The 23,712-nt window shown below is 41.4% G+C and overlaps 1 protein-coding gene across 2 annotated transcripts in view; it reads left to right on the forward strand.

Annotated features, from left to right (window-relative positions):
* The window catches only part of LOC121197912 (myosin-10), a 50,130-nt gene that overhangs the window by 20,732 nt on the left and 5,686 nt on the right, over window positions 1-23,712 (forward strand). The window contains exons 4-30 of one of the 2 annotated variants that reach the window (XM_041061673.1): window positions 2,837-2,864; window positions 5,264-5,366; window positions 6,345-6,374; window positions 8,860-8,952; window positions 10,246-10,309; window positions 10,723-10,821; window positions 11,286-11,429; window positions 11,584-11,679; window positions 12,290-12,408; window positions 12,773-12,925; window positions 13,248-13,421; window positions 13,508-13,681; window positions 15,415-15,529; window positions 18,259-18,452; window positions 18,672-18,793; window positions 19,277-19,346; window positions 19,592-19,752; window positions 19,904-20,012; window positions 20,125-20,256; window positions 20,356-20,562; window positions 20,739-20,876; window positions 21,102-21,225; window positions 21,341-21,512; window positions 22,345-22,557; window positions 22,678-22,822; window positions 22,923-23,129; window positions 23,475-23,579. In XM_041061673.1, the coding sequence (XP_040917607.1) occupies window positions 2,837-2,864; window positions 5,264-5,366; window positions 6,345-6,374; window positions 8,860-8,952; window positions 10,246-10,309; window positions 10,723-10,821; window positions 11,286-11,429; window positions 11,584-11,679; window positions 12,290-12,408; window positions 12,773-12,925; window positions 13,248-13,421; window positions 13,508-13,681; window positions 15,415-15,529; window positions 18,259-18,452; window positions 18,672-18,793; window positions 19,277-19,346; window positions 19,592-19,752; window positions 19,904-20,012; window positions 20,125-20,256; window positions 20,356-20,562; window positions 20,739-20,876; window positions 21,102-21,225; window positions 21,341-21,512; window positions 22,345-22,557; window positions 22,678-22,822; window positions 22,923-23,129; window positions 23,475-23,579 (3,491 nt within the window). The remainder of the gene's footprint in view (window positions 1-2,836; window positions 2,865-5,263; window positions 5,367-6,344; window positions 6,375-8,859; window positions 8,953-10,245; window positions 10,310-10,722; window positions 10,822-11,285; window positions 11,430-11,583; window positions 11,680-12,289; window positions 12,409-12,772; window positions 12,926-13,247; window positions 13,422-13,507; window positions 13,682-15,414; window positions 15,530-18,258; window positions 18,453-18,671; window positions 18,794-19,276; window positions 19,347-19,591; window positions 19,753-19,903; window positions 20,013-20,124; window positions 20,257-20,355; window positions 20,563-20,738; window positions 20,877-21,101; window positions 21,226-21,340; window positions 21,513-22,344; window positions 22,558-22,677; window positions 22,823-22,922; window positions 23,130-23,474; window positions 23,580-23,712) is intronic. The other variant, XM_041061674.1, reaches the window with a different exon arrangement.

Genomic DNA, 23,712 nt, shown 5'->3' on the forward strand with positions numbered 1-23,712 from the left:
GATATGCAAATTCACTTTTACACAACATATATAAAAGAGATTGTATACAAACTGTGATCCAAATCACTGAAGAAGATAATTCACCAGTATCTGCTTTCTTTTGTCTGACCTTATAGAGGAATGAAAAGGGTGTATCTTGAGGGGTAAGCAAGATAAAAGGAATGATCATCTATCAGGGAAAGAGCTGAGAGGTTTGGTCGTGGAGATGATGGACGTGTGCAGAGGAATAAAAGGTCAAATGAAAAGATTTAAGAGATCATCAGAGTTAAGCTGGGTGAATAGATGTCCAATGATGAGCAGAGACTGAAGTGACAGCAGATCTAATGGAAGTCCAGGGGTGTCACTTTCATAGGTTGCTGCTTCTTCATTTGACATAGAAGGACATTGGATGGAAAAGCTAATCTGTCATAATCAGATGATTCAACAGGTGCTGCGGTCATCTTTTCTCTGACACTGATTCATTTGTAATGAGAGGCAGACACTGCAATATCTTCCTGTTTAGCTTCTGTAAAGTAGTGTGTAGTAGTGTGGCACATTTTTTTCTTTTGATGTAGTTTTACTCTGATACTGTCTTGCCACATTATCTATCACTGCTCATACAGTTCCAAACAAATGACTGCAGCTGCTGCCAGAGGGACAAAACTTACTGTAATTCATCTGCACAAGAAGATTGTTTCAGGAAACACTTATCTGTCATACTGTGTTTATAAAGGCATCAAAGCACTTGAGGTATTTAAATGGGAATTTGGGCTGACTGTAGTTGTTGGGCTCTTAGGGTGGACCTTTTAAATACAAATAAAATATCACAATTTGTAACAGATTTTCTGTTTCTTGTGTCGCAGATTGCAATCAGGTGCTAATTTCACAGGCATGAGGTCACACATGCAAACTGCTTCTCTCTTTAATCATGTGAGCTGATGTTGCTCAGAGGCTGTTTAGTGACTGTGTATTTGGTTTTCATGTTCATGGTAGGTTACGCAGTGTTGCGTGCCTCGGTCCAGACTGGAGGTACGGTGTTGTGAAAGTCAACATTAGGTACATCTGATGAGCATCAGGTTTATATAGATGTGGCTGTGAAACACAGACACGGAGAGTAATCAAACTCTGACCCATGTTTCAAGGGCTGCCTCATCGTCAAGGGAGACGGCGCCAGTTAGAGTGAGCAGCTCGTTCACCATCCCCACTGTTATGGTGACTCTCATCCAACACAAGAGTGCTTGTTTTATTGTGCATATTTGTGAACAAACAACTTGCGTTCCAGCTTGTCTGCATTACGTTTGTATTTTTGATGAGAAAAAGGCTGGCTCTGTTAATGACGCAAGGTCTGCAGATGCGCGCGCACACACACATATACACAATTATGCAGCTTGTAGTTGTGAGGATGATTCAGAGTGGAAGTGTGTGTGTGGGTTCATATGGGGTGGCCCTGTTCTGTATAGTTTGATTGAGTTTAGGAATGTGCAGGTGTTCCCAAAATTGGCTTTTTCAGGAAATGAGGAATCTTTTCACTTCCTGCCACAGGAATGTCAGCAACTACTGAAGGGCAGCAGAAGGACTCACATGACAGACACTGTAAAATAATAATTAAAGCTGATGTTGTCTCTGTGTTGTCACAGTGACCTGAAGTCTTGCGTGCAACCACAAATACTTTCACATCAGCAAGGGTCTGGTAAAGTTTCCATTTTAACTGAAAGAACCTGTCTACACGTGTGTGCGTGTGTGTGTCTGCGTGCGTGTGTGCGCGTGTTGATAGACGTGTGTTACCAGTAAGGTATAGCTTCTCTTCCTGTTGCTGCTTACCTCTCATGTTTTTATCCTCTGGCCTTTATTGTTGACACATGGGACAAGGTCTTTTCAACCATGTCCCCAAAGAGCAATGTGATGTCAGGCTTCATTCTTCACATAGTACACAAGCAGACAGTTTTGCAATTTTAGTTCATGACCATAGGTTTCAGTCACTGTGAACAGTTACTGCATGACGTGTGTATCAGGTGGCTCTTTTCATATGAACTGGAGAATGAGAAGGGGCTTTCTCGAAGCTGATACATGAAAAAATGGGTTTAATGAGTATTTTTTTTATATTTGTAGTTGTACATGAAGTTTAAAAGAGGCATTCGTCTGAATGATAACAATGGAAACAATAAAAGCAGCTAATTTTAGATTTTAGATTTTTTAGATTTTATTTCTATTTGTCTGTCAAACTGACAGTTTAGCTTAGGTTTGTGTTGTTTACCTGTGGATATTTTAAATTAGGGCCTGTTCTGTTTAGTGAAATGACAGCATGAGAAGGAGTAGGTTTCAGCTGAGTTTCTCCCGATAAACAGGTCAGTTCCCTCTGGGCTCTGGTCTTTGTAGTTCTTTGTAGGGCACAGCAGGACCTTCAAAGTTGAGAGGTCACACACTTCAGTGGGCATAGCTAATCCTGTCATCTGGACTTTGGTCTGAATTCCTGCGTGATGAAAGGTGTAAGAGCTTCGGTTACTAGTCTGGGTGTCAGTTTATGGCCATTACACAGCATGGCTGTGCAGGCTGAGGAGTAGGCTGTTAGCTGTAAATCCACTCTTTGCTTATATACTGGATTGATGTGACTTCGGTGTCCATGGAGCAGTATTTCAGTGTGTCCTGTTTTTCTCAGGAAAAATGAGGAACCTACCCAGCTTAGCTGCAGTATTTGCTGCTTAAAGACCTTGTAAAGTTGCATTGCATTTTACTGTGTAAGGGTCCAACAACCTGACCACAAAAGGGCGTCTTTGTAATTATTGTAGTTTCAATAAAGGTTAAAGCCAAGGAGAAGATGGAAAGATGCTGACTATGTTTTTCTGTTTTCTTTGAACAGATCGTGAGGACCAATCAATCCTTTGCACGTAAGTAATGCAACTCTTAAATCTTGTATTAACACTCCTTCTCTCCTCTCCTCCCCTCTGCTCCTCTCTTCTCCTCCCCTCTCCTCTCCTCTCTGGAGGTCATTTCTGTGTTAGGATAGATGGCTGTTCTGTTCTTTAAGGTAGTTCTGCTGATAAAGCAGCTTGATGGTCTAGAAAATGAAACTGTCGCAAGATGAAGATTACATGGCTCTACCTTAATGGGATTATCTTATAAAAAAGGCAGTGTCTCACTTCTTGTCCTTGAAAAATGTTGTTTTATATATACTTTACAGCGAAGAAGAGTTAAAATAAGTACTGTAACACAATTACAATGAGAACACTTTGTCAGGATCATTGCTCCTGGATTACCTTATTTCCTGGTTATTGTGTTTTATTAAACTAAACCTTTTTCCCTCTCCCTTCATCTTTTTCTCACCCTGGGTCAGTTGGCCAGTTCCCATTATCCCTCTGTGTTTTATTTAAAGACTGGTTTCAAATAGCTTTTTGCAAATGCTGGGTTGCGCAGCAGCTCTACCCAATACTGAGGGAGTTATGAGTGTGGTTTGGTGCCCTGCCTTCATCTACTATGGCAGAGAGTAATTAAGTGGCACACTCTTTCAGTGTGGCTTGAGTTGAAGCTGCCAATGAACAGACAAGGGCTGTTGCATAATCTGTTTTAAAGTCTGAAAACTACACCCCCTGTTGGTGACAGTGGAGCCGTTTTAGCTGTGTGACCCCATAGTTTAATAAGTAGGGTGGTCACCCAGTTTATAGAAGCTGCTCCCTCACTGTAAAAAAAACAAAAAACAGCTCAATTTCTTTGAAGAGATGTAGCGTCGTTTGGTCTCACTACTGTTTCAGATGGAAAATTAATCCTGGCGAAACAACTTATCTGACCTCAGTCTGCGGGCCAGCTCATGACCTGTGTTTATGCAGATGTGGCTCTGCTCAGTCATAGAATAAAAAAGACTGCCAGTTAAAATGGCACATTCCCCTTGTTGTCTGTGTTACACGGCTTTATTGAAGGTCTTGTGTAGTTATGTGGTTTAGCAGTGATGTGTTCAGAATAACATCTGCAGTGAGTGTGAGAACAGTCAAGACCTGGAATTTAGTTCCTGCATTTACTGATGAATAGTCTCATAAACGATCAAACACAGGATGAACCTGTGTTCAGTATCGCATGTCACACACAGGATTTGATGCTGAAGGACTACAGTCACTGCCGTCAGCTGTAAAATTCTGGTTCTAATTACCAGATCACTGTCTAAACAAACAATGGAGATGTTCTCTTTAGTGATTTTGAGCTTATTTAGCTCTGTTGTTTAGTTGGACAGAGATGACACAAAATAGAAATACACAGGAAGTGAAAAATTGCCTTTCTGTTGCATTATGTCTATATGCTGTATCCTAAAGAACAGGGAGTGGCCCATGAGGCCGAGAACGTGGAATTTCTCATGAAAGAGTTGAGAATGCCGCTGACGTATGAGAGTGATCAGCTGAGGATGTTAGGCAGGAGACACAGTGTTCACAGAGTGAGGGTCCTGCGCTACATGACCCCTATAACACACATGCGGACATCTTGTCTATAAGAGTAAAGGTTAAAAAGAAGTCAGTGATGGTTATTTCCTTGAGAAATACTCTTGTGAAACAGGAGCCAAACTGGGATGTGTAACTAACTTGACCTATATTGCTATGCCTGTATCCTGCGTTCGAGGACTCGCCCATCAAATTCTAGCTAAGGCTGCAGTCTTCCTTGTGCAGTAGAGCTAATTGCCAGCTAGAATAAAACCACTGGTATGTAGCTAGATGTAGTGTTGCTGGCCTGGTTTCAGCGTTGGCCCTGGTTTTCTGGGTTCTGGGACCTGACTGTGGGAGCTGTGGATGGCCCTGCCTGAACACAGCTATCATTAGAGACGGCCCAAAAGCCGAGCCTGGAAACTTTGGAGACTGGCCCACCAAACCACAGGGTTCTCCAGTAAAACCATCTGACAGAGAAATGGATGGATTTAGAAAGCAACAACAGAAAGCCTAATGGTTGTTCACTCTCTCCTTCACTTTTCCTTTTCTCTTTGTTTATTCTTTCCATGGTGTTCATCCAATCACCCCTGACCACCATAATGATGACTTATTTTGGTTATGGTTTTACGGTGTTTTGTCTCTACCTTGCTAGATTGTGGACAACTTACACAGATTATTTTCTGTCATGTGGCTATGGCTCACAAGTTAAAACTTGTAATTCATGATTGCAAACAAAGGGTGCTGTAATTACTCATTGTGATGAGAACGGCTGAAACCAAAGTGTGTTTCTTTTCTGGCACTCATCCTTCATTCACTCCCACTTTTTTCACCCTCTGTCTGTCCATGTGTATATCCATGCCGTCTGTCCTCTTTGTTTTCAGAGGTGAATCAGGCGCTGGCAAGACCGAGAACACGAAGAAGGTCATCCAGTACCTGGCCCACGTTGCCTCTTCACACAAAGGACGCAAAGACCACAACATTCCTGTGAGAGCCCCACTGCCTACATTTTTCCTACTCTACCCTTGGCTGAGCCTGGGATTACAGTTTCTCCTCTCCTCTGCTCTAAAACACATCCCATTTGAACTATCCCTGCTGAATAGTCCATCCTTGTTTGAAAAACTGAATGGCCTTATTGGTATTTGTGAATAACCTCTGCACATAATTATTATAATTTAAATTTAGTAGTTTGACATTTTCAGAAACACGCTTATTTGCTCTCTGGTGGAGAGTTGATACCGCTCTCATATCTGATCAGTAAAAGATATTAGTTTAGCACAAAGACTGGAAACAGCTACTGTAGACCAGCACTGTCTGCTGGTAACAAAATCCACCTACGAGGAATTGGTATTTTATTTGTTTATTTACAGTTTACTGTTTATGGAACGTTATGGGCTGGATTATTCCTTGGCTGGGACCAGTAACTTTCTTGAGTCTCTGTTGCCGTTTTTACACTTGCACGGATTAAACAAACACAATATGAAGTGTTAAATAGCGAGCTTTAGAGGTTTAGGCAGATTTTGTTACCTTTGGACAGGGCCAGGCTAGCTGATTCCCTGTGTTTCTAGTCTTTATGTTAAACTAAGCAGCTGCTGGCTGTAGCTTCTTATTTAAAGTACAAACGTCGACCTTCTCATCTAACTCTCTGCCAGAAGGTGAACAAGTGTTTTCCCCCAAATGTCAAACTGGTCCTTTAATGAAATGTAACATTACTGTGCTGTAGTCAAATCTAAAGTGCATAGCTTAGTTTTTGGTATTCAGCTGATAAGGAGTCATGTATTAATCCACAGCTAACCTAACAGATGTTAATGTAGCCTCACTGGCCACTGCTCCTGCTTCATACCATCTGCAAGAGTGCAGCCATTGCTGGGCTAACTGTGTACTGGTGTTCAGTTTCCTGTGGCTTGTGTCTGACATAAGCGCTTCAGGTTTTAACACTTGCATTTGTTTATCCATAACAAACAGCCCGAATCTCCCAAAGCATTCAAGCTACAGGCAAGTGTATCCTCCCTCTTTCTCAAAAAGAGTGTGTGGTCCTTTTTTGATGTTTGTGTGTACATGCATGCCCTTCTCTCCAAATCTCTGCCGCTTCCGTAACGATGTTGACAGACTAATCTAAGCTTCTTTCTTTATGAGGTATTTGTTTGTGCTGGCTCAGTCTTCTCACATGATTATTCGAAGCCCAGTGAATCTGCCGTTAAACCAGCAAGCTCATGATAATAAAACACATGTCAGTCAAATGCAAATCATTAAGTCACACCTGCCATTAAAACTGTTCACATAATCTGCTAGTGGAGTATTAACTGACCTTGCTGTGTTTGGTTTGTTAGTCCTCATTTTAAATTTACACGGTATTTAGGAAGAGCAGTGTGAAAATCAGACCATAGCCGCACTAAACATCTCTCCTCAAGCTTCATCTTTTACATTTTAATGAAGTGAACACATGATACTGCGAACCTTGGTGTAAAATTGAGATATCAAAGATGATGAAAGATGATAGCAGTTGATCAAATCTTTTGTATATTCATGCATGTTTCCCATTGGTGATGTACTCTAGATGCATGCCTGTAGTTTGAAGAGCATTTCAATTAATATTCATTTCTAGCTTGGCTTATTTTATAACCTTGGCTGTGGTAATATTATTCCAGTAACAAAATGTTCCTTTGAATTCATATGTGGCTTCTCTTGCCCAGTCAGTAATCACAGGCACAGGGGATGCTTCCATGTGGATGTTGTAGCCTAACCTAGATTTTCAGATTTTAATCTGCAACGTTTTGTCCCAGAAGTAACACAAATGAGACTCTGCTGACACAGTACTGAATTTGCTCCAATTTCAACCCCAACCCCAACAAAACTTGATATTTTCTGGCTCACCTCTTCTCTGCTTGATTTATCCGGTAGCTATTTTTTCTTTCTCCCCTAAACCAATACCTGATGTTTCCCCCCTGTAAGCCTAATAACTGTGGAAGCAAAGCAAGTCCTATTACCGGCAGCTTTGAGAACACACAATCCAGGTGAATGCCTGTTTAATATGCTGCATTTCAGTAGCTGTGAGGGAGTAGCTATAACTCAGTGCGTCGGTGCTCCCCTGCCTCAGAACACCATCCACACTGACCTCCTTAATGCTGCTTTCCCTCTGCGTTGCATTACGGCTGCCTCTGAGCGCAGGCCAGAGGAATGTAGAACCAGGGATCGAGGGAGAACAAAGATGTGGTGCAGAAGAGAAGATTGGAAGGGGTTGGAAAGGGGGGAGAAGAAGTAGTGGGGAAGAGGTAAAGCAGACCAGAGGAGACCACTGAGAAAGACTCTGGTCTCTGTGTTTTTCTATGTTAATCAGAAAATGAAAGATAAAGGTGAAAAATGTGGAGGAGGGTAGTTACTCCCAACTTCTGTTGGTAAAACCCATGTCCATCAGGAGGAGGAGACCTGCCTGTATATTGCTGCTCAAAGGTGCTGTGAATCCTCTTTCCATGTTTGACCCACATGTCTCTTTGTATGTAGACCTCTAGCAGAGCTCGGTGTTCTTAGTCAGTTCACTCTTGTTCTGGATCTTGTTTCCTTGTCATTTCCCATTGTCACACTGATTGAGTAGAGTTGTTGTTGCTATCATCTGGAGCGAAGAGACACCCTCTCAGGCCAAAGAATTAATATTGTCTCCGTCATTCTCATTGTCCCTCTCACGTTTATGGCTTTCTGTCTTACATCTAAGTAAGGGCTATAGGTAGTCCCATGTTTCTTTCAGCGGCCATTTCTGACCAGCCCTGGGTAGTCCAGAGGAGTATCTTGGAGTCAGTTCAAGGCAGGGCCTGATCTGCTGTTCTGCGGGTGGTGACGTTAGCCATAAGGGCTATTTTTGTACTGCCAGTGCCCTGGATAGAGGAGATTGTGTCATGTGTAAGGGAATTAGAGGTTTCAGGGGCCATAGGGAATGTCCCAACCACCTATCAACCCAGGTTTTTGTGATTTGGGAGGAAGCCATCGTCAGGATAACCATTATGTTAATGCAGTCTTTGGATATATAGGGCATATCATCATGGCCATAGGAATGTGCAGGCCGGAAGAACGCTCTCACTCATCTACCCAAACTAACCACTCACTATAGGGCATGTGTTGGAACATACTTGCTGTAGTGCCTTTGTGGTTTCACGAGCCCTGTCAAACAGTCTGGTGGTCTTTGCCCCTTAAACTTGTCGAGTTGCCTTGACAAAAATCACATTGTACTGCAGTCGACTAAAGTAAAGCCAACAGAACCATGATGAATTGCTCAGTGTGTGAAAGATTGGTTTAGCATATTGACTTGGCTACACTTTCCTCTAGCTGCTCTGTTACAGTGAATTGATTTTGCCTTGCCAGCTTTTGTATGTTTTGGCAGACACAGGAAAATGTGATAAACAGTGATAAAAAGATTCATTATGTGGGGCCGGACATTAGAAATGTTTGACAGCTTGTTGGATTCTTACCTGTCTGTCTTTCTTCACAGGGTGAGTTGGAACGCCAGCTCCTGCAAGCCAACCCCATCCTCGAATCTTTTGGCAATGCCAAGACAGTGAAAAATGACAACTCATCTCGCTTTGTGAGTTTATGGTTCCTGTTTAAAAGATCATTCTCCTGATTTAAACATATGTACATATAACATTCAAAAGGGAAACAGATTGACTCCACACTGACAATCAACAATGTTTACATTTACCTCAACAGATATGTACAGAGAAATTGACATAATCAAACACTATTGCTTCATGTTGAACATAATAATGTTTGTCCTCACTCTAGTTCTTAAATATATTGTGTCTGTGGAGGGATTCTATAAGTCAGCTATATAAGAGATAATCTGATGTATTCCTGGAAGTCTTTTACCTCGAACTAAACTGATTTGGTTTTATTTTGGGATTAAAAAAAAAAACAAGCAAAAAGTGCCATGCAGAAAAAGCATAGATAATTAGTCCTCCTTGGAATATGCTGCAGAGCTTCCATGAAATCAGTGAGAATAAAAGTGAGTAAATCAAATTAAACCAGCCGGATATCCTCAAGGAGAGATGGCTTTTTATGGTGTCATGCACATTTTTCATTTCTCTTCAGCAAAGCCATTGCTTTCTCATGCCTGAACGAGAAGGCAGTGACTGTTTTTAGTCTTTGTACTAAGCTAAGCTATTTGGCTACAGGCTGTAGCATCATATTTATTGTACATGAAATGGACATGAAAGTGATATCGAATATCACTTTTAAATATCAAACATCACTATAATATCTCCAAAAAGCAGATTGAATCTAACTGTATTGCTTTAATATTTCTTTTTAATTGTAAGTATGCAAGGAATGATTATGAATATTTAGTAAAAATAATAATTTTGTTCATAGGTCTGATAATTTCCTGAAAATCTAGGATTATAAAGTGGACTGATGATGTATTTTGAATATTTTGTTATCTCTCATCATGTAGTGATGGCTTACAGGAAGCACAATAATTCTTGCTGTAAGCATTTTTAAAAAATTTGTGCGACTAAGTAAATCATGTGGTCAAGATTAACCACCATGGTGCTCTGTCCTCATGAATCACCGACTGGCTCAGATGAGCGACCAATAGACAGATGGGCACACACACATTCACGGTCAGGAAACCACAGACATGCCTGAGATTCTTTCTGACCTGTTAACCTGACTTTTCCTAATATAGACATTTTGTTCTTCACTGCCTTTCTGTCATCTGCAAGAATCCAGTGCCCAAAGAGAGAAGAAGTAGTTAGAAAGTTGACAGACATGCACAGACACACACTGAAATCATAGGCTTCCGTATTAAACATGTCAGTACGTTTCAATAAGTTCAACAGCTGTTTTATAACATGAATTTGTGTCTTTTTTCTTGCAGGGGAAGTTCATCAGAATCAACTTCGACGTCACAGGCTACATTGTTGGGGCCAATATAGAAACGTGTATCCTCCTCACTGTGACAGGCTGAGGGAGCTGAATATGACAAAAAAAACACAGTTTGAAACACAACAAACAGCTAAACCATTTTTACTGTTCTTCCTCATTTTATTCAAGTGTATTAATGAAAGAAAGAGAAGAAAAATGGATAGGGTTAATTTGGTCAAACTATCTGTGTTGCAAGACTTGGTGAAAGAGTACATATTTGGTAGATTCATATTAAATTTGATTCTCTTGTGATTCCTTGGGTTCTTCTAAAATCTAGTACTTATGAGGATGAGAATTTTTTTCTGAAACTAACAGCTGCCAAGATTTCTGAAAACACAACCGAAATGTTACAATACTAGAGCGGTGACAGTATCAGTTGCTTGATTTTCGTGTGGGGATTTCCGTGTCAGTCCTTAACTTTTACTCTTAGACCTTCTGGAGAAGTCGAGGGCCATTAGACAGGCCAAAGATGAGAGGACCTTCCACATTTTCTACCGCCTGCTGGCAGGGGCTGGAGAGCATCTCCGAAGTGAGCGTCTGACTACTGCTATAAGGAGAAATTGGGATAAACAAAACAATAAGAGCAAGGACACTAAGGTTTCATGCTTGTGCCGATTTGCTTCGGGCAAGGAACAGAGCTAAAGAAAGCTGGCTTGAATTAGCACCAGAGTAACAAATTTTTCTCTCTCGTTAACTTTTAATTTGGCTTGTTAGTGCATTGTTTCATGATGATGCAGAAGGTGTTTAGACATCATAGTGTTCCTATGAACTAATGGATTTAAAAGGCCACTCGAGCTCTCCCTCACATATGCCCTTGCTCTCTGTGTCTGTGGCTTTAGAAAGAGAAAAAACTGAGCAGCACTAGAACCAGAAAAACATGCAGCCAAAAAAACCTAATAAGAAGAAGAAGAGAATATTGATTAAAATACTATTTAATTGAACATTTTTGATAAAGAAAATAGCTTTAAAAATCATCTTTCTTTCCTTCTCCAGCGGACCTGCTCCTTGAAGGCTTTAACAACTACCGTTTCCTGTCAAATGGTAACATTCCCATCCCTGGTCAGCAGGACAAGGAGAATTTCCAGGAGACGATGGAGGCCATGCACATCATGAGCTTCTCCCACGACGAGATTGTCTGTAAGTAGCAGTTCCAGATGTGCCCCAAAATATAGTATACTCTCATTCTGCCTCTCCTTCTATAATTGTGTTCCTGTTTTTTTATTTCCTCTTTTACTCTGCCTTTACCAGTTTCCCCTCGGGGATCAATAAAGTCTGATCTTATCCTTGCCAGGTATGTTGAAGGTGGTCTCTGCAGTGCTGCAGTTTGGCAACATTGTCTTTAAAAAGGAGAGAAACACGGATCAGGCCTCTATGCCTGAGAACACAGGTAAAAAAACAAAATCCAACATCATATGTACTCACACCCTAGTGTCAGTCATGAATCCAGAAAATGTGATGACTGTCACCCTTCAGCTTCCACCACAACAGGTGATGGAAACCAGTCTACTCATATCCACATAACACATGCTCCCACCATGCTTTATTAGAAACATGATTACGCTGAAGGTAGATTGTGTGTCTCTTGGTAATTGAATGCTTGTAATGTCTGGATCATGTCAGCACCATCAGATGCAGTCTGGACTATGCTGTAGATACATACCATTCAGTGTAAGAATGGAGAAACTCAAATGAAATATAAAATATAGTTACGTTAATTAAAGTTGCTGCCTTGGGGGCAAGAGCCATTAAACATACTCATTCTCTAAGACTTACTCACTTAAAGAAAGCTCTTGACTCATTTTGGGTCTCAGCCAAGACAGCATTTGGGTATAGTCATATGTCCTGGGTTGTTAAAACAGAGTTAAGCAGTGTTGCTTTTGGACTTATTTCATTTCATTTATTTCATTTCAGCCTGTTGTTATGAAACCTGAAGTTATATATGTGAACATATATATAATGCAGTAAGGTAACTGCTCCCTGCTCCCCCTCTCTCCCAGCGGCACAGAAGCTCTGCCACCTGCTTGGCATGAATGTTATGGAGTTCACCAGAGCTATCCTCACCCCGAGGATCAAAGTGGGACGAGACTACGTGCAGAAGGCACAGACCAAAGAACAGGTAAGGTGCCGTCGAACACTGCGAACAACGATAGCGTCTGCATTCCATGTTTATTTTTTTAGCTGTTAAATTAATGAAATGATCAGTTCTCATATCTGTGCTTCAATATCTTTCTGTTTAAAGTAAACCACACTTTTGCAAACTTATGGGTTACACGATATATTTAGACAGGTCGTGTAGACCATCTGGCAAATGGTTTGTTCTGTCTGATATTATACCATAATAAATCCACAACACCCCAAGCTATAACAGCAACATAATGCATTCTTGTGTTTGTGCTTATTGCTCAGTAGGTTATGTATTATTAATAGTGTCTTTCATGGTGGCTCTGACTGATCTTGCGCTCTTTGTTTCTTCCCCTCAGGCTGACTTTGCTGTTGAAGCCCTGGCCAAGGCAACATACGAGCGGCTGTTCCGATGGCTCGTCCACCGCATCAACAAGGCCCTGGACAGGACGAAACGCCAGGGGGCATCATTTATTGGCATCCTGGACATAGCTGGCTTTGAGATCTTTGAGGTGCTGACTGTGGTGTTTTAACACTAACAAACTAATTTCCACAACACAAAGTGACTTTGTAGTTTTATCCCATTACACATGGATTAAACAGAATCCAGGTTGTCTGAGCATTTGAATTTTTGATTAGTTTAATCATGTCATAGAGATTAAAGCACACTCTCAAACTGAAAATATAAAAAAAACTGGTGCTGGTGAGCAGGCCACCTAAAATAATATATATATTACTTATAATATAATATATTATCATATTTGCTAAATGTTTGACAAGAAAAACATCACCATAACAAAATAACTTAATTTCTGCTTTACTCTTTACTTTCAGCTGAACTCATTTGAGCAGCTGTGTATCAACTACACCAATGAGAAGCTGCAGCAGCTCTTCAACCACACCATGTTCATCCTGGAGCAGGAGGAGTACCAGAGGGAGGGCATCGAGTGGAGCTTCATCGACTTCGGCCTCGACCTGCAGCCCTGCATCGACCTCATTGAGAGGCCGGTCAGTGCTCTGTGTGTGGTGTGTGTGTGTGTGTGTGTGTGTGTCATCTTATGAATATTTGTATTTGACAAAGTTTGTCTCCTCAGAATAACCCCCCTGGTATTCTCGCTCTGCTGGATGAGGAGTGCTGGTTTCCCAAGGCCACCGACAAGACCTTTGTAGACAAGGTTCTACAGGAGCAGGGCACACACGCCAAGTTTCAGAAGCCGCGTCAGCTCAAGGACAAAGCTGACTTCTGCATCATTCACTATGCAGGGAGGGTATGTATACAAGGCTCATTAAGGTGTATTGCTTCCTGACTCTTCTCTTGGGAATGGTAGCTGGTTGGACCTATTACTTTAGTATGCTACTACGTGAAGACAGCTCTTTAAAACTGTACTTTGGAAAACCTTTATTCATGTCTCCTCTATAGCCTCAGACTTATCCATGTTTTCTGTATTTTCTTTATGCAGCAACTCCGCTTCTGGGCTGTTTTGTAGCCATTCTCGGAGGCCCAGATTTAGCTCTTCTAAAGGTGCAGTTAACCAGGTCATTGCCTGAAAACAATAGAGCAGTTGTCATACTGCTTCTGCAGGAAACGCACATCTGGTTCGCATTGGTGTGAGATTGAGTGTTTGGTGCCTGGTGGTTACATAACAGAGGTTTTCAACTTTCACCTTGTGTATGGTGGTCTGCCATCTGCAAAGAGAAAATGATATTCCACCACATTCCAGGGAGGACGCTTGTCAGTCGTAGCGTGAAATCTGATATGGCCCCTGGAGTGTCCATTAAATTTGGATAAATTTTAAAGTTTACTTGTCTCATTTTCCTCTATTGCACACGTACAGTGGGGTCCAAAATTCTGAGACCATTTTTCCTAATGGGAGAGAGGTCTCAGACTTTTAGATTCTATATATAAACACAGTGAAGAGTGTCAGTCAGCCAGTCCTGGACCTGAGCCTTCCTGTGACAAACAGGTGAGAACTTCAGATTCAGCCAAATATTAAGCATTGAGGATTTGATACTGCAGCTAAGACTAAATTTGAACTTCATCAAATAAATCCTGCGTGACAGAGTGATACTGAAGAGGAGAATGAGTGCAAACACTGTGAGTTTGCTTTTCCAGGATTCTGATGAAACCCATATGGAGATCTTACATTCCTCATCTCAGGTTGCTGACCGTGTCAACTACTTGTTACGCTCTTATCCAACGCTCCTCATAGTATGTTAAACGCTTGAAAAACACATAGAAGTCAAAGTTATCATCATGTTAGAGACTAATCTCATCAACACGCTATGTTCCAGTGAGACCTGACAGTTCTGTCTGTCAAATACAATGTGCAAGGAATGCAAAGTCTTTGACCCCTTTACATTGAACCTTATTGGTTCAGTATTAAATGTGATTGTTTGATGTCATTTTCTTAACTTTCTACTACTCACTGTTTAGTCACACAGCTCATACAGCACATCTGGTACTCCCTAGAAGTTAAAACAACAGCTGAGTGGTATTTGAATACACTATTAGAGCCAGATCTAGCTGTCAGTTAAGGCATGCTACGCAGACTGTTGCAGACAGGTGAAGCAACAGACCAGCGGCAATTCACCAGAAACAGAAAGCCAATCCTCTGAAAGTATATTTTCTAAGCATTTTTTCTTTTACAATCTTGTCACTGGGGTATAAGAGTAAAGAATGGAAAGAGATCAGATGACATACAGCACAGTCCATAAATGAAATCTGATTCAGTGCTGAGTTGTTTTGCGTTTTGTCAGGATGCCTGTGTTTCCTCTGTAACCAAACTATAACCGAGGTATGGGTATGCAGTCATTGCTGCCATATACAGTACATTATACCTTGGCTTGTTCCAGTTTTAAGTGCAAGCCACTGCCTTAAAATGATTGAAATTTTTGTTATTTGTCATCATAAGAAGCAGAATTTGAGGAAAATGGAAACACAGTATAACATTTTATTGTGCAAATGCTAAAATAATATTGTGGAACTGCTGTGTTTCCACAGGTGGACTATAAAGCTGATGAATGGCTTATGAAGAACATGGATCCCCTAAATGACAATGTGGCCACACTGCTGCACCAGTCAACTGACAAGTTTGTGGCCGAGCTGTGGAAAGATGGTGAGTCTCTTACCAGTTTATTTTCTGTGCTGACACACAGTACAGTTTTATTAGCTGTGAAAATTGGAATAGATCTGCATTTATCTATATGAGTCCAGAAGGATGTTACACACCTTAACTCTTGGGGGCTAAACAAATGAGAGACAAAAAGAAAAGCATTGGTTTTATACTTGCAAAGCACATTATAACTCAGCTCATCTTTTCAGTGATTTAATGAAAAGAAGAAAGCTATTCTCTCCTCTCCCACATTTCCTCCCTTAGTTTCCTGTAGCAGTGTGCTTCAATGGTTTCTCTAATGTGGGATGAGTTTTACCAGCAAAAACATCCAGTTTAAGCAAGGTAAACCACAGCCCAGGGCAGTCTTCTCTCAGAGCTCAGCGGCTGATTTATTACTAATCCTGCATTTTCTTTCTCAGCAAGTGAAGAAAGTCAGATGGGAACCATGGCCTTCATAATCATTATTTTAATTTGACATTTACTTTTTATGGGACATTTGACAGGTCAAATGGAAAGCAAAATGGCTGTATAACACTATCTGGACAAATGTTTCCCCTGAGTAATGACCTGCTATGATAACCCAACACTAGCTTTAAATGATAATATGACATTTTAATAATGTGCATGTACTGTAGTATTGCAGTGGATGAACTGACATTTACTCTGCAGTCTTCTATTTTAACAGTTAATCAGCGCTTGTGAGTGCTTGTGGGTGTATGACTGATGGGTGTATGTATGTGTATTTGCATGCATTCTTCTTCTCTCTCACTCCCCTATCTTCTTTCTGTGTCTGTGTCTCTGTTGCTGTAGACATTCAGACGTTTCAGAGAGCTTCTTTCTATGACAATGTGTCTGGGCTCCATGAAGCTCCAGGTGAATGATAGTAACACTTAACCTTCATGCACCACTGGCTTCCCCTCATCCTCTCCACTGGAGGGCTCATTGGTTCCCTGTCTTGTCATGGCTGCACTGTGCACCCCTCTAAAAACTCCCCTCTGGCTTTGCATGGCTGCACTACTGCTATATTTGTCTGTGAATGTTCTCATTCATCCAGGTCATAGTTCTCTCTTTGAAAATTGAATCGAAGGCAACTGGACATATGTTTGTCTGGGAAGACGTTTCGCCTCTTATCCAAGGGGCTTCATCAGTTCATACGCATCGGTCTATCTAGTCCGCACTAGTCTGACTAAGTGACCGTCAGTCACTAGTGCGGACTAGATAGACCGATGCGTATGAACTGATGAAGCCCCTTGGATAAGAGGCGAAACGTCTTCCCAGACAAACATATGTCCAGTTGCCTTCGATTCAATTTTCAAAGAGAGTACTGCTATATTTAAAACCTCCGATGCTAAAAAATTGCTCTCCCATCAATGCTGGTGGTTTACTGCCGCTATAATTATCCCAACAACTATCGCTTGAATGATCAGCCAGATAAGGCATTTGTTTTTGTAATCACGCAAAATGTCTGGTACAAATGAAAAACAAATATAATACAATTATTGTCAAAAGTCTGAAAATCTGAGACAGGAAATATTATCACTGAATGTTTGCCTGCTGCTGCTGCTTTTAGGCCCTGGTACATTTTTATTGAAAAGGGAACAAAAAAGAAACTGATGCTTAAAGAAGGTGTCACCTAAAAACTGCGAATGATGCAGTGATTAGCAGTCCAGAGACTCCACTGATACACTTCTATTTAAAGATAGCCCAATGACTAAATAATCTGTTTTGCATTCAACAGGCTTAAACCACAGCATGTCAGAGCAGATAACAGCAGATAAAAAGGAACAGCAGTGACAGCAGTGTTTCGGATCGTTGGATCAAGAATTGATTCAATTTCCTGCTTAGTGCTGGCACTTTTACATACTGAAAGAATGTAAAACCTTAGAAACCTGCGTGCCAGATATGTAATCCGACTCTGTGTCTTTAATCTTCTTGTATTAAAAGAAGAGGGGAGAAAGAGTTGCTGAACTGTTTTCCATTTGTGGGTTTTACAGAGGAATTCTTAATAACGTTGTGTTCTTGGTTTAAGCAGTGATCATCTATTTTTAAAAGTGAACTTAACGTTTTGGGTTGTTGTGCTACAGAAGCACACAGCTTCTTAAATCTTCTAGGATAATGTAATTAATTTGCAGTTTACTTTTACTGAATAGTTTACAGTAGAGTGACAGGACAGGAGATATATATAAATGTGGAAATGATGTGCGACAGAGGTCTAATGTGGCCATAAATAAAGAAAAAGTTTTAAATTTACTTAAACCTAACAAGAAGTTGGGCAGTAGATAAGTCTAGGAGGACTAATCAAGCTAATTTGGTAGGTTTGCTATTTGTTGTGATTCTTTTAGATCCGTAATAATAAATCCATCCCCCTCTTCACAATATTCCAATGTATGTTAGTGGACTCAGGTAGATCCAGACTTAAAATCAGGTTTGAATAAATGATTGTTCAGCAGATGTCTGGCTGACAGGCACCAGCACTGTGTGTCTGCAAAATGTTGTGCCTATGTTATGTTGCATCAAACCAGCTGATGGTCTGTGGTCACAACAGGTGTGACGCCATTGTCTGTCTTCATGCTTTATCACAAAAAAAGAAAAGAGCAAACCCTGATCAGCTGGACACATTTCCTGATGAATACACATCAGATATAAACACCAGAGACCAAGCCACATTAGTGGTGTGTTCCTCCATTAATATAATTACCTTTCTTTCTCCTCATCTCGTTTCTTATCACCAGTTGACCGGATCGTGGGTCTTGACCAGGTTGCAGGCATGAATGAGACGGCGTTCGGTGCCGCCTACAAGACGAAGAAGGGCATGTTCCGCACTGTGGGGCAGCTGTACAAGGAGCAGTTGTCTAAGCTGATGGCCACACTGAGGAACACCAACCCCAACTTTGTTCGCTGCATCATCCCCAATCATGAAAAAAGGGTGTGTCAAGATTCTCATAGTTACAGTACCACTAAATCTGTTTATCTGATAAGTCCAGTGTTTTAGTATTTCTGCTTGACTGTACATTCAACATCCAGTATATTTCTATGACCACATTAATACACTTTTTGATTTATGTACAATAATAAATCCTTTGGTTGGGTTGTGACAAGATGTGTTTGTACTGGATGTAGTGACCGCTTCTTCCCGCTCTCACAGGCTGGCAAACTGGACCCCCACCTGGTTCTGGATCAGCTGAGGTGTAACGGTGTGCTGGAGGGGATCCGTATCTGCAGACAGGGCTTCCCTAACCGCATCGTCTTCCAGGAGTTCAGACAGAGGTAGTGTTCTACCTCGGACTCAGTATGTTGTCATCACGTTTCCTGATATGGTTTAGAAAATTTAGAACTTTATTTGTTTTATATAAAACAACAATTATATAAATTTGATAAATTTAGAGTATATTATTGCCATAAATAAAATAGTCATACATAGATTATTTTTACAGAGATGGGCTATAAAAATGTTTCCACTTTATATGACACTTTATATGGCTCTCAGAAGTCGAGCAGTATGTTAATAAAACATTGATGATGGATCTGGTTTCATCATGTTCTCTGATATTCTTTCCTCTTTGTGAAGTTTGATCTTTGCGATCTCTGTGTCTCTTTAAAGAGAGACCTATGTCACTTCTTCCTCTCTCTCTCTCTCTCTCTCTCTCTCTCTCTCTCTCTCTCTCTCTCTCTCTCTCTCTCTCTCTCTCTCTCTCTACTTCTTTCTACCACTGTCCTAGTGACTCTGTGTCCCCTCTGATCTTTGTCCAGGTATGAGATCCTCACTCCTAATGCCATTCCCAAGGGCTTCATGGATGGCAAGCAGGCCTGTGAGAGAATGGTAGGGACAAGACTCACAATTGAAACAGGAGTCTTTATTTATTAGGTTTTTCTCATTGTCATAATAATAAGGCAGTTGCAAGAACCAAGAAGCACCTTGTTACCAAGCACAACTTTATAAATATAATATAGGTTTTGCAAATGATTATTCCCATTACACCCTTTAATTCACACCTGTAGCCTAACAAAGGACGTCCATTAACTTCAGCCAACTGTGCTCCTTCTACGTTTCTCCCGCTTCTGTAGATTCAAGCCTTGGAGCTGGATGGCAACCTGTTTCGCATCGGCCAGAGTAAGATCTTCTTCAGGGCGGGAGTCTTGGCCCACCTGGAGGAAGAGAGGGACCTGAAAATCACTGACATCATCATTTACTTCCAGGCTGTCTGCAGAGGATATCTGGCTCGCAAGTAAGGGTTGCTCTGCTGCTGCTGCCTATGTATAAGATCTCTTCAACCCCTCAACAGAGTCACTTCTATGTATTTAATCATAAAAATATAGATTTCACTGTTGGTGTTGTCTCACTCTTTGGCCTCTTCCCCTCTTTTTGTGATGTGCCAGGGCTTTTGCTAAGAAGCAGCAGCAGCTCAGTGCTCTGAAGGTTCTCCAGAGAAACTGCGCTGCCTACCTAAAACTGCGTCACTGGCAGTGGTGGAGACTCTTCACCAAGGTGCGTGCTTGTGTTTATGTACATGTGTAAATGCTACTGTTGCGGGTCATCCGCCATCGCAGCGAGAATGTGCGCTGTCCTCTGAAGCCTCTCTGTTGATCTGCACCTGCAGGTGAAGCCTCTGCTGCAGGTGACCAGGCAGGAAGAGGAGATGCAGGCTAAAGATGAGGAGTTGGTCAAGGTGAAGGAGAAGCAGACCAAGGTGGAGGGAGAGCTGGTGGAGATGGAGAGGAAGCACCAGCAGGTCAGTTACAAACACAGCTGTTTAACAAATTATGTTCCATTATACTCACATGGTTCTCTGTGATGCCTAATTGAAGATTTTAACATTGTTTATGTGCAGTTAATGGAGGAGAAGAACATCCTGGCAGAGCAGCTGCAGGCAGAGACAGAGCTTTTTGCAGAGGCCGAGGAGATGAGAGCACGTCTGGCTTCCAAAAAGCAGGAGCTGGAGGAGATCCTTCATGACCTGGAGTCCAGGTTGGAAGAGGAAGAGGAGAGGAACCAGGGCATGCAGAACGAGAAGAAGAAGATGCAGTCCCACATCCAGGTGTGTCCAAGGGGTGTCGAATTACTCATTCAACGTCTAAGTACTGATTACTGAAAAGCTGTTTTTGCATTGTAGGAAACACATTTAAAAGATTGCTATTTAAAATTGCTTCAATAAAAAATGAGTGTGTTGTGATAGTTGTGTTTGCTGTTATGATTAAATACTTGTGTGTGTAGGACCTGGAAGAACAGTTGGATGAGGAGGAGGCTGCCAGGCAGAAGCTGCAGCTGGAGAAAGTGACAGCTGAGGCCAAACTGAAGAAATATGAAGAGGACATTTTGCTGCTGGAGGACCAGAACTCCAAGTTCCACAAGGTGAGAGAGAAGAGAAGGCTCTGAAGGATGTCATCAAGGCTGAGGGGTTTTCATATAAAGTGGTAATGAGGTAAAAGTGATTGTTTTTAAAAAGGAGACAGGGGATCCCACAGTCCCGTAAGGAGCTTTTCACCATCACTGCACAATAAGATAGAAACACAAGTTTCAGAGCCGGGAGGCTAGCTGTGTGGTAACCTGCCGTATGTCCTTCTCCCCCCTGTTTAGGAAAAGAAGTTGATGGAGGACAGAATCAATGAAATGACCTCAATGCTAGCTGAAGAAGAGGAGAAGGCCAAGAACTTGGGCAAGGTCAAGAACAAACAGGAGATGATGATGGTCGACCTGGAGGGTAAAGGAGTAAAGTCAATAGAATTTTGAGAATTACGATGAAATAATGTTTCTTTGTATTTTCTTACACCATTATTGTATTGTTATATTCATGTATCCTCTCGTTTCTCATTCAGAGAGACTGAAGAAGGAGGAGAAGACCCGTCAGGAGCTAGAGAAGGCTAAGAGGAAGCTGGATGGGGAGACGTCCGACTACCAGGACCAGATAGCTGAGCTACAGGCCCAGACAGAGGAGCTGAAAATTCAAATGGGCAAGAAGGAAGAGGAGCAGCAGATGATGCAGGCCAGGTAGGAGATACTGGGGCCACCATAGAGGAGAATGGAACAAAGCCACTCAGTTTTAGTAAAATCAGATCACCAACAAAGTATTACATAACTGTTTGTGAGCTAAATGTGGGTTTTAATATTGAGTCATTGTGGTTCTGCTTCATGGTGTGAGTCAGTTTGAGATAAGTGTGACATAGCTGTACAGAATGATCATCACACTCAACAATGTTACAAGAGACATTCACGCCTGTCATTTTATATGGTACATTTCATTGGACTGACAACACACCACACAAGTACACAACACTGAACTTATCATCTTGTAAAAATAGCCTGTTATTGTGCTCCTTCGCGATATGCCGCCTGTATTTATTCATTGATTCTCACTGCATTGGAATTCTGTTTATATGTAATTTGTGTGGTATAAATATTCATTTGTAAGTGTAAGACCATGCTATGAAGTGGCCTTTATAGCATGCAGCTCCTTTAGGAGTGTTTTGGTCTAAAGATAACAGTAAGCATCAAGTGCTTTATGAAACAGTGAGTCTGAAAATGTGTCTCTGCTGCCACCCAGTGGAGCCTTTACACATCAGAACAGTTTATAAGTGAAAGTGTAGCAATAGTTTATTAATGAACACAGGAAATAAGAAAACAGAATCCTTATAGTGCCACGTTGTTCAAGGATTTAAAACTGCAAATAGGCATAAATATCACATCTAATTTTAATGGAAAATTGCATATTTCTCTGATGGCCTTTAATATATTTCTGGTATCATACCATTGCAGTTCCGCTGTTGTGTCCAGATCCTGTTCATGCTTTTGTTACATGTTCTTCAATGTTCTCAATGTTTAGGGGTGAGGACGAGGTTAGCCAGAAGAACAACGCTCTGAAGCAGGTGAGGGAGCTGCAGGCCCAGCTGTCTGAGCTGCAGGAGGACCTTGAGTCAGAGAAACAGGCCAGGAACAAGGCAGAGAAACTCAAGAGGGACTTGAGTGAAGAGCTTGAGGCCCTTAAAACTGAACTAGAAGACACTCTTGATACAACAGCTGCCCAGCAGGAGCTTAGGTACTGTACTGGACTTTAACTTCCTATTTTACATTTATATTATATACATTAGATTATATTAATACAATTTTTATTAGTATTATTATGAAATCAACTTCTCTGTGTCCCTGTTCTCTGTAGGACCAAGCGTGAACAAGAGGTTGCAGAGCTGAAGAAGGCCATTGAGGAGGAGACTAAAAACCACGAGGCTCAGATCCAGGAGATGCGACAGAGGCATGGCGCAGCTTTGGAAGAGCTGTCTGAACAGCTGGAGCAGGCCAAGAGGGTAACATCCTTTTCCACAACTAATCTGATATCACAGGATCATCAGATCCACCAGAGTTCATCATTTGAGAACACAAATGTTTGCTGTTGATTATGTTCAGTTCAAGGCCAACCTGGAAAAGACCAAGCAGAGCCAAGAGAGTGCCAACAAGGAGCTGGCCAGCGAGGTCAAGAGCCTGCAGCAGGCAAAGACGGAGTCCGAGCACAAGAGGAAGAAACTGGAGTCTCAGCTGCAGGAGTTCATGGCCAGAGTCACTGAGGGAGAGAGGGCCAAGGGAGAACTGGCTGACCGCACACACAAACTGCAGGTGAGAAGTGGAGATGCAAACGTGTTTGGTTTGATACAGTGGAATTAGTCAGAGTAAGATTTTTCTTTTGGTGATGAATATGATCATAAATAGCTTGATTTAGAGAACATTTGTTTTTATGGGGGGTGTAATTCCTGGGTTTTTAGTTTGAATCTGGCAACTATGAGTTGATGCACATAGTGTTTTTATTTAACAGAAAACAAAATTCTTGATAATATTACAAGTTCACAGAGGATTTTATTCTACTTACTTTATGGTTTCTGAATTGACAAGCATTTTTTATTACTGTGTTTTAAAAATACATTTGACTGAAACTGATAATCTGGTTTTAACCTCTCCATACAGACTGAGTTAGACAATGTGTCAGCCATGCTGGAAGACGCAGAGAGGAAGGGGATCAAGATGACCAAAGACGTCGCTGGACTAGAGAGTCAGCTACAAGACACACAGGTGATGTTCAGTGCCTGCGAGCATTAATCATCAAGCCTAATTTAATGAATGCTGTCCTTGGGCTTTGAGACAATTTTGATTGTGGAAGGTGCTATGTAAGTAAAACTGAATTGAATTGAAAATTGAATTGTTG

The sequence above is a fragment of the Toxotes jaculatrix genome, chromosome 18, assembly GCF_017976425.1.
Source record: "Toxotes jaculatrix isolate fToxJac2 chromosome 18, fToxJac2.pri, whole genome shotgun sequence".
NCBI classification, from domain to species: Eukaryota; Metazoa; Chordata; class Actinopteri; family Toxotidae; genus Toxotes; species Toxotes jaculatrix.